General features: G+C 53.8%; 1 protein-coding gene and 1 non-coding gene across 2 annotated transcripts; one reads left to right on the forward strand and one right to left on the reverse strand.

Moving 5' to 3' along the window:
• Window positions 1-788: 788 nt before the first annotated feature.
• On the reverse strand, window positions 789-10,145 carry MED16 (mediator complex subunit 16). The gene is made up of 14 exons (XM_066983899.1): window positions 9,883-10,145; window positions 9,267-9,374; window positions 8,942-9,111; window positions 7,640-8,071; window positions 6,634-6,739; window positions 5,840-5,995; window positions 5,496-5,707; window positions 5,014-5,220; window positions 4,381-4,591; window positions 4,033-4,166; window positions 3,651-3,843; window positions 3,177-3,393; window positions 2,713-2,796; window positions 789-1,611 (listed from the first exon to the last, which is right to left on the reverse strand). Exons 1-14 carry the CDS (start codon window positions 10,016-10,018, stop codon window positions 1,485-1,487), a joined length of 2,493 nt encoding a protein of 830 aa, XP_066840000.1. The 5' UTR covers window positions 10,019-10,145; the 3' UTR covers window positions 789-1,484.
• Window positions 10,146-10,457: 312 nt separating this feature from the next.
• Window positions 10,458-10,564, forward strand: LOC125180647 (U6 spliceosomal RNA). Its single transcript, XR_007159399.1, has one exon. It is a non-coding gene; the product is annotated as a U6 spliceosomal RNA (small nuclear RNA).
• The last annotated feature ends 152 nt before the right edge of the window (window positions 10,565-10,716 follow it).

Consider the following 10,716-nt stretch of genomic DNA (forward strand, 5'->3'; position numbering starts at 1 on the left):
TTACCAGAAGAATAGCAAGGCAGAGCGTCTCCGCACTGCAACACATTAAATGGAGCTGAGAGCCAAGCTCTTTGCCATCAGCTCAATTTTTCACTAATAAATGAAAACCCATTCCCAGAGGGATATAAATATATGAAAAAAAATGGCTCGTTCTTTCCCTCAACTGGTCTCTGAGGACAGCCCGAAGTTTTCTGGCTGGGTGGGAATTCGGCCAAGCCACAGATCAGCTCCAACCACCTTCGCTGTTGCTTTGGCCAAGCGCTCGGATTTTTGTCTGGTTCAGTGAAGTTGCTGAGCACCCCCAGCCAGCGTGGTTTGAGCTCAGCAGGACAGGGCAGGTCCTCCCAGCAGATGTAACGACATTAGCACCGTGAGTTCGGCACTTCTACCAAAGTGCACTGCCCAACAAAACGGTGGCTGAGCACAATCCAGCGAGGGCAGAAGTGTGATACGATTCACGTGTGACCTTGAGCACAGGACAGAGCTGTATGAGGAGAGCTCTTCCTCAAACATGCTGCAAGCGCCCGGCCTTGTCCAAAGCTGCAGACTTACAACAATCTTAATTACCTAATGTTTTCTCCCCTTGTGTCCATAATAACCTCACAGGAGGCTGAAAACATTATTTTCCCATCCAATTCTGCAAGTGGTTGCTGCTCCTTGCCTAATAGAGATGCAATTAACAGCTTTCCTGCTTCGCTTCTGTTCATACATAAACAGTCCTGGACACAGGCCGCACAACCAAAGTCACATGAAAGTGCTGAAGTTTTGAAAACAAACCAAACAGCCCGTACAAAATTTGGGGAACCTTTATTTACAAAAGAGCTGCTGGCTCTCAGTGAGAGCCCAAGGGACGGGTTTGCTCCAGGCAGCCAGGCTCACATTCCTCTTCCTCCGGAGGGGGAAGAAATGGCTCCATTAATTACAACACAGATACGTACAATGAAGCTTCCCCTCAGAGGAGCAAGTTCACTCAAAGGATGAAGTGCAAGGAAACTGGAATTGTCGAGCCCGTGCCCCATTCCCCAGGATACCGGGTATTTGTTTCCCTTTCACTGGGGATTGTTTACCCCCTGCTACCACCCACCACCACTCTGCCTGTGCAAAGGCTGAACCCAGAGCTCGGCCGTTCTTTGTGCTAGCCCAGAGCCATAGGAAGGCAGCAGGTTTCTCTCCTCCCAGGCCCTTGGCCCCCAGCTGACGTTGCCTTCGGGATTCCCTTCCTGTCTCTGTAAAAAAATTCCTTTTCTTCCTCCCCTCTATTTTTTAAGGGCAAAAAGGGATGAAGCACAAAAATCAATGCAAGAAAAACCTAGCAGCACTGCTGGACAGCCGCTTGGCGCTGTCTGACGGGCAGCACCAGGACAATGCTTTCAGAGAGCTCAGGAGAGCTGCAGCTCCTTGGCTCCAGACACCGTCAGGGGAGGAAGCTCCAAGCTCTTCCACTCGGCACCCGTTGTTCTCTCCGTGCCCCACGGAACGCCCTCTCAGGAATAGCTGAGAGGCATCCTCCTCCACAGCCCCCCACACAAGCAGTTCTTGATCCAGCGCTGCTCCCACTGCTTCACCGCAGTGACTTTGTTTGGCGATTTCAGCATGGTAACACAGCCACACCTGGAGGGAAACAGAGAGGTGCGACTCAGCACGGCAGCCACAGTGGCCCAGGAAACAAGCCAGCAGTGCTGGAGCTTCTGTGCAGATCACACAGGGATCAAGGAATCTGAGGAGGAAACGAGCTTTTGTCATTTGCAGGTGATGTTTGTGAGCACTAAAAACCAGCTGAAACCATGTGAGCAATTATCTTAAATGAAGAGAGGTTATCTTGGAACAGAAGGCTGTCTTCAAGACAACAGCCCCCAGCTGCTATTTATACATAAAACAGCAGACATTCATCTTATAAAAATGATCTGCTACAGAGACTTTCTATTAAAACCAATAATTAGAGCTAATTCAATCACATGATCAGATGGGTGTTTGCTCCCTGCACCATTATTTCAAAATCCAGGCTCTTTTGTGAGAGTGGATGAAGGGGACAGCACAAAAGGACTTTAAATGCAAACCTAGCTTGAAAAACTTTCCCAAAATGGTACCACGGATACTGTGATTATTCCCTCACCACCTCCTCTCCAAGAACAGAGGTAGTGTCAGACCTGCAGGCTGAGCTTGGGATCTCTCACCACTAACAAAGACTCAGGTCTCTGTTTACCTGTGTAATCTGACTGCTCTCCTATTTTTTTTCCTGTTAAAGCAGTATCGTATTTATTCCATGCTGCCATATCCAGCCCTCAGATGAAAAGCGGTTCAACCACGGGCAGTGAAGAATGTAGTTAATTCTCAAAGAGCTGGGGTTACTTTGCAGGGCAAAGCAATAAGATTTTTAATTTAACAGCCACGCTGCAACGATAGCAGCAGCTATCTTGAGTCAGTCACACTGCTCTTCAATAAGCATTTTAAGGATCTTGGTCTTCCAGATTAGGAATATCTTAAACGTAACCACAAGTGCTTTCTTTCAATGCAAGCCGTACTGCCGTAAACGAAAAGCCTTATTTTAGAAGAAGCGTTTCCTCCTGCAGGCGTAATTCACACGAAATGTTACTGGGATACCAGTTGGGATGGTAAACAGAGACTAAAGGAGCTTTTGAATGACAAAAAGAACAGCTTGAGTTCCTGCCAAGACCTCCTCTGCATCTAAGGGATTATGTTTGCACCGCTTACCTGGTACATGACTTGCATTCTTCTGTGGGGTATGCTCCCAAATGGAGCCTTCTCAGGTGATCAATTTTGGGCTGTCCAGGTGCCCTGGATAGGAAGAAGAATGGGAACTTTTCTAGAATATCATCTCAAAAAGCTGTTTCCAGGGCAGTGAGCTGCATTTCGATGGCCAGTGGGGCCCAGGCTTTGACTACCTAGTCTGTAAAGTGCCACTGGATTCAAGGGCACGCTTGCACAGATCTAATCGTGAACTAGCATTTTGCCCCCTCCTTTTGCCACCTCTTTTCAATACTTTAAATTCCTAGTCAGCTGCAAGTTAAGAAAGGAATTCAAGCACAGAGGACACTCTCTTGGCTCACGTCATAACAGATGCCCCAGATCCACTGACCTCTCAGAGATGGAAAAGATCCCAGACCTCCCAGCACCCTCTTCCAACCGTGCCACCTATTTGTTTCAGATCTCTGTACCTTACAAAGGCATCAAACTGGGAAGAGACAGTGTGACCAACGAGCCCAGGAGCTTTTCCAAACTGCAGCCGGACAAGCTGCTTGTTCTGCAGCTTGCTGATAATGCCATCGTTGATAGGCAACCAGTCAATATTGGGAATGAGCAACTGGCTGGGCAGGAGGCAGCATTCATCTATCAGGGTATCATCTGGCTCCGTTATGTGATTTTCCTCACGACCTGCATGGAAAAAAAAGGCGGAGAATGAAAGAGAACCAGCGTGATCTTGAGATTTCTCATTTACAGATCGAGAGAACTGCGTGCAGCTTCCTCCTCCATCCGCCAACACAGCACAGAAAACAATAAACTTGGCAGCTGTACTCACCCTTTCTAAACACTACAGACCCACTCAGAAGTTACTCCCCGCAATTAATTCTATCACGCACAATCCACATTAAGGAAGATTCTTTTGTTCAGGGAAACCGGCAAACACTTACAGCACAGCCAGAGTTTGGTTAGAAGCCTGAAGAGGAGGGACATGCTGTCCTGGGTGTCAGAGGTTGCTGTGTAGACAGGGAGGCAGCTCGGCTTTAACAGCCCCCAGATACGGATCACCACCATCAGCTCCCTGAACATGCCCAAGGACGCTCCATCGCGCAGAAAGCTGTGACCCGGCCGCACAGGAGAGCCCTGCAGAGGGGGAAAACAGCTGAGACTGGGACTCGGGCACAGACTGACAGAACCACTGTTCCATTCCCAGACAACTCCCTTTTTTCAAGCAGCAGACACCCGTGGAACTCGTGGCCAGAGGATGCTGCGGAGGTTAGAGGCACACAGAGGTTCATAAGACTACCTGTTCTCAGGCCCGCCGGCTCTCACCTGGTTAGGCAGGCTGGCCAGCAGGTAGAGCACAAAGTCTCCCACCCACTGAATGAGTTGCTGCAGGGACTGCAACGTGGTCATCTCCAGGACAAACTCTTCTGTCTTCAGGTTGATCATCACCTTGTCAATGTCTGAAACAGAAGCAAGACATCTGGCTCAGGAGGAAGATGGATCCAAACTTCACCTCCTGTCCGTGTGGTGTGGGAAGAGGTCACACCCTCCTCCTCTTCAGACACGGGAAGCCACTACGAGCCTGTGACACTTTACATCAAATGTGAAAGGGGAACGATCCGAAACAGAACACTCAGAAGGCAACGCCTGACGTTACGAGCGATCACTACCTACCTATATCTGTGATCTTGGAGCAGATCTCTGTGAGTCGGTCCCCAGGACTCTTGTCCGGGGTGTTGAGGAAGTGCGGGCGCAGCAGCGACTTCAAGGTGCAGCTGATGGCAATCAGGAACAGCTTGGCATGGTAGTCACACACACGGGCTATCGTGCTGGAGGAGAGCTTGCAAAGAGATGCCTTCATGGCAACAATGCGAGTGGAGAGGACCTGAGTGACAGGGAGACACCAGGAAAAAGTCAGAAGTGAAGGCAGAATTAGGATAAGCTCGTTATTCTCTTCTCTATTTCTGCTACATGAATGACAGGAGTAGCGAGTGTTGTTCTGTGCACGTACTAACTGTGCTACTGTTCCAGATACGCTGACAGAATCTGTCAAAAACTGGCTCCACCAGCTCACCAGAACTTTCCAACAGGTACAGACCCATTAATGTCAGTGACAACGAATGCTGCGTAAACAGCGGTTCTTCACAACTCAAATGCTGTTCAGGCAGAACATCCAAAGCACAGCCAGGTTGTTAAAGCCCCCTGTCTTCTGAGCTCTAGCAATCACTGCTGCTGCCTCCCAGGCACCGAGACCTCTCCCTGTGCCCACCCTCTGCCGTGCGACAGGGAGCTTCCAGCCCCACTGACCTGCTGCAGGGCCGCGCTCTGGCGCATGTACTCTTCGTGCAGCTTCTCCACCAGGTTCTGGACCATGTTGGGTTGGACGTGGAGCAGGATGTCCCACCAGTCGTAGCCAGTCACCATGCAGTACTCCAGCAGGAACAGCAAGTGACGCAGGGACGTGTTCATGTCCAGCACGTGGCCCATGGAAGGGGAGATACGAAGCATGCTCAGCTGAACGGAGGAGGCAAAGGAAAACCTGCGTCAGGAACTGGGTTGAAAACATTCCACAAAACATGAAACCCACCAGGGACACAGGGTGACCTGCAGCTCACTCCTGACCCAAAGACACAACAATGGGATTCCTCCCGCCTTGTTTAACAAGGATCATGCAGCTGGAGGTAACACTCCCAGAGATTTTCTCAATGATCCATCACCAATCAGAGAGATAAAGAGAGCCCTGGAGAAGACGAACACACACACGCCCCACAGCTAACAAAACCCAGTACCTTCCCATGACTATCAATGCCAGCCAAGGCCAGAGATGTCCAGGAGAGCTGCATGGCTTTGAAGTGAACTAAGGGACCAGCAGTTCGCTGCCTTTTGATAGTCTGCTCGTCCACTGGGCGCTGGGAGGAAGAGCCATAGAAGACAGCCATCATTTGCAAGGAGAGGCGATGAACAATGTGGACGCTGCCATCGTGAAAAGCCAAAGCCAGGCCTGGGGAGAGAAGACAACCAAAGGTGAGCAAGGAACTTCTCCCCGTATAGCCTGGGCCTCGCCCAGAGAAGGAGCCACTGAAAGCTCCTGTGGCAACACCACAGCACCCACAGAACAATAACGGCTCCTTACCCAATCCGGGGAAGAATTTGGTGTCGTTCGCTACCTTCAGGTCCGTGTTGGTTAGGGAGATGGGCAACTTCGGCAGAGCCACAGCTGAAACCCGATCCAAGTCATTGGTGGCAGAAAGAATTCGCCACTTCAGTATCATGGGCTGCTTGTCTCCGACTTTGGGAAACAAACGAGACATCTCTCACTACCACCTCCGACTTAGGGGGCAGAAGAAGCCACCCGCCCCAGATTCCTGTCCGCCCCTGACTGTACAGCCATTCTGCCAGACCAGTGCATTTCCCACTTTTTTTCTGAGCTCAGTAACTGCACAAATTACGACTTGTTTTGCTCCATCTGTTTTGATGGAAGGCTCTGCCGGCAGCAAGTAATAAATCTTTATGCACAACGATCCTTTACATTTCACTGGAGCAAAACATGTATGTTTGATTTTGTTATACTTGAACTCAGGTGGAAGAGAGATGCAGACCGGGTAGCTCGACTGAACCACTTGCTTGCTGCACAATTTTTTCCTTCTAGAAGACTCAGCTTGCTCTGTTCTCAGCAGGAAGAGTGGTTGTGCAGCAAAACAGAAAATGTTTTATTGAGTGAAAGTAGCAACTGAACCACTTCCTGGAAACCGGCAATTTGTTGCCTAAGATGCAAACAAACGGATAGAACAGAACATGACCGAGAATACCTGGAAAATAAATGTGGGACTCCGGATAATCCCATACACGTGGTAATGGACCTGTGAACCTCGCGTTCTCTCTCAGACCAGGCTCCTGCTTTTACAAGTACCAGGTGCTGAAACTCACCCACAGGAGAGATTTGCTGGAAGATGTTGTTGACAGGCAAGCCCTCTTTCCGGAGAGACCAGCACTCCACGATGCTGCTGTTCTGGTTGGAAGCACAAAGCAACACCTGCGGAACAGAAACCCTTGCTTCTGTACGCTCAGAGCTTACCATGGGGAACAACACTACCCAGGGGCATTTTCTGCCCTTCTCCTGCCCCATTTCGAGGCTTTCTCCTAATTATCTCGTCCTCCACCAGTGAAAAGCAGAGCATTGTATCAGCAATACATAACGGCGAAGTCCCCAGCTCCGGCTGGAACAAGAGAGGCAGAGCTCTGCACTGCGCTACCACAGCCTGTGCCTCTCCAAACCACAAATGGTCTCAGCTCCAAATCTGTAACCTGCCGACGCCGTCCCCGTGCACCACACTACAGGGAAAGGAAAGGGCAGGAGCTGAACTGACTTTGAAGCTGGAGCAGACGCGGTGTTCTCCAGCACGGCACTCGATCCTCTCCACGGGGAAGAGGAGCTCAGGCTCCCTGAATCACTTAGCTTTCCACAATCACATTATCGATACCCTGGCAAATAGAGTTAAGCTGCTAAATTAAGTCCTACGGATCCAGAGCTCCGAGTGTTCTGGAGAGGGACTGCTTTGAAGCCGAGACCTGAAGATGAAAGACTTCGTGCCCCAGAACCTCCCGAACAGCTCAGAACTCCCGCACCAACCAGCGGCGGGGCCGTAAAACAAACAAAGCAGCAAATAATCAGGCTAATGAGGAACGGGGCTTTGCAGAGAGCTTTTCCAGGAACTGGAGGGCTCACCCATTACACCCCGGACCTTTCAAGTGCAGGCTGCTCAAGTGAGGCTGAAGGAGCAGCCCCTCCAGAAACCACAACGAGAAACGCAAAGGGCACGGCAGGACACGATGGCTGCTCTCTGGAGCCGCGTGGGGAAGCCCGGGTTGGGACAAGCAGCTCTCTCCCTTGTTATTCGAGGAGCTCCTGCTTGTTTCAACAGCAAAGGCTCACCTGCTCTGACATGTCCCGAGCTAGGAATTTCAGGTGGGTGATTGCTGGGTACTTGTCCTTGCGGGCAGGGTCCGTGGTGCAGCGCATGAAGAGGGAAGGCAGGATCTCTGTGTCTATCTTGCACTTCTCGTTCACCACGCTGACGCAGACTTTGTAGAACTGGACAGGGGAGGTGCTGCTGCCGTCCGACGTGGCCACCACGATGTTCCCCCCACCAGTGAAGGCAACATCCGCCAGGGCAACGCGGCAGCGCAGCCGGCACAGGCTCTCCGTGGACGTCAGCACCTGCCCGTTGGGCTTGAGGAGGGAGACGGTGACCAGGCCGCTGATGGTGACGGCGATCCAGCCCTCCATCGGCTTCCCACCGAACAGCGTCAGCGACGGCGAGAACTTCACCCTGGAAAACTTCTCGCCGAAGTTGGATGCCCCGGACTGCGAACGGAGAGCAGCGACATGGAGACGTTTGTGCCCGGTGTCTGCGGAGCACTTACAGCGGCGCAGCTCCGCTCCCCGGGCTGCCGACCAGAGGCAGGTCACTGAGCTCACGCGCCCGACGCTGCCGCGAGACCCCGGGAAGGGCTTTCCCCTGGCCCTGAGTGGGTCCAGCTTTACAGGCGGCAGCAGTGAGACACCAAGCCCTCAGCAGAGCTCTCGGAGCAGCTCAGATGCGGAGCTGCCACCGCGCCTGGAGGAGCAACGTCCCCTCTCCCCTTTCACAGCCTGCCACCAACCCGCTGCACGACCCCCGCCCCTTTCTGTGCCTCGGTTCTCCCGTGCTAAAGGGGAGAGAGTTTTCACTCATCACTGCGAGAGTTAACGTTTAAAATGTAAAGAGGTAACTCGTACTTGGCAGACTTTCTGTCTTCTGAGCCATGCTCCTAAACCAGCAGCGCACCTACGTACGCACGTGGCTCCCGTTACTGAATCCCTGGATCAAACCCCACGACCCCGAGCACGTTTGTTCCAAAGTGCTGCCGGTAGGCAAAGAAATGCTTTTGTCTCCATTTTACAGCCTGAGAAATTGGGGCAGACAGAGTAAGAAAGGCAAGCTAAAAGCACCGAGAGAATCGAGGCATCCCACACTGGAATTCAGCAGGAACTGGGAAACTGCTCTTTCTTTCTGCCATGACAAATTCCCCAACCTGACTTGCCCAAGGCCACGGAAGAAGCCCACGGCAGAGCAGAAACACGCAGAGCAACACCACGCCGCAGCCATGACTCTGCTAATGGCTGCTAATCACACGGGTGCCCTGCTAATGACCGCAGCCAGCCCTCCTGACCCGGCGCAGGGCCGGGACACACCTTTTCCACGTGCAGAGCCAGCTTCACGCCGTTGTGCAGCCAGGACAGGGCCACCACGGGGTCTCCCTCCACCGTGCTGCCCACTGTGTTCTCCCAGCTGTTGGCCAGGTGGTCGGTCATGCTCCAGCACTTGATGTGGCCGTCCGCGTCCGCTGAGAGCAGCCTGGAGCCTGCGGACAAAGAATCAACGGTGAAACGAAGCCACCATGGCGCGGTCGGACAGAGCCCCTGGACGCGCGGCCGCGAGGCGACGACGGGCTCCCCGTGGCGAGCTGCACACGCAGGAGGCGGCGTGACGGGGACGAGGAGCGAGGCCCGAGCTCACCTGACTGGTCCCACTCCAAGCAGGTGATGACCTCGGCGTGCCCGGAGTTGACGGAGTACACGTCCCAGGGGTGCTCGGTGTCGATGATGTGCACCATGTGCGTGAGGTCTGTGCGGGAGGAGGAACGGGACGGCAGCCCTCGTCAGCAGCTGCCGGGCGGGCACTCCTACCCCACGCACCCCCCGTGGAGGCAGGGAACCACGGCATGGGCTAACCACGACGTGCTTTAACCACGACATAATGCTTTAACCACGACACGCTTTAACCACAAAATATTGTTTTAACCACGACATGCCTTGCCCACGACATGTCGCTTTGCCCATGACATGCTTTAACTATGATGTGTTTATTTTAACCACGACATACCGTGTTGCCCACGATGTGCTTTAACTATGATGTGTTTATTTGAACCACGACATATCGCGTTGCCCGCGACATATCGCCTTAACCGTGAGGTGTTTTACCCCCGACACGTTCGTTTTAGCCACGACACGCGTCAGCCGCGCGCCGTTCCCCGCCGGCCGGGCTCGCCAAGGGCACCGTGAGCGCGGTGCAGGCCGGGCCCCGCTCGCCCCGCCGCAGGGAGCCCCCCCCGCGCCCCCCCCCCCCCCCGCACCCTTCTCCTCCTCGTTGCGGAGGTCGGTGGTGAAGGCGATGAGGTTGCGGCAGGACCAGGCGCACACCAGCGGGATGGACGGGCAGTGGTTGCTCTTCGGCCGCCGCTCCCACTCGCACACGTAGGCCAGGTCCATCGCCGCGGGGCCTGCCGGCGGGTCCGGGGCCTACCGGGGGGGGGCCGAGGCCTACCGGGGGGTCCGGGGCCTACCACGGGGCCCCGCGCCGCCGCGCCGAGGCCCCCGCCCGGCCGCCCACCGTGCGCCTGGCGCCGCCGCTCAGGCACCGCCGCGGACAGCCCGGGCCGGGGGTCCTCGCCGGAGGAACTGGAGGGGTGGAGCCAGCGGGGTCATTTGCATAAGAATCTACCCAGAAGGCATCGGGGGCGGGGGGAGGGGAAAAACTGGTGGAATTTGGGGAGACTGGGGTGAAGACAGAGCAAATTGGGGCGTTCGGTCCGGGAAGGAAGCTGTGGAGCATTAATGTGCTTAGTAAGGAATAAAACATCCCGCCACCCTATCCTTAGCATTCTTCCACGGTGACACTTTAAATAGGGCCGCGGGGGCAGTGAGGTTCGTGCTCGCTTCGGCAGCACATATACTAAAATTGGAACGATACAGAGAAGATTAGCATGGCCCCTGCGCAAGGATGACACGCAAATTCGTGAAGCGTTCCATATTTTGGGGCCCCGGCTAGCAACCGGGGGGGCTCCGGCCTCGTTTGTTCCATTGGTTTTGTTGTTCCTGTGCCTTTATTGTCTTCTTTATTGTCCCCTTGGGCTCAGTGTTGCCATGGGCCCATTGTCCCCTGGGCTCCTTGGTGCCTTTGCCTCATT

Source organism: Anser cygnoides, chromosome 27 (assembly GCF_040182565.1).
Source record: "Anser cygnoides isolate HZ-2024a breed goose chromosome 27, Taihu_goose_T2T_genome, whole genome shotgun sequence".
In the NCBI taxonomy this organism is placed as follows: Eukaryota; Metazoa; Chordata; class Aves; order Anseriformes; family Anatidae; genus Anser; species Anser cygnoides.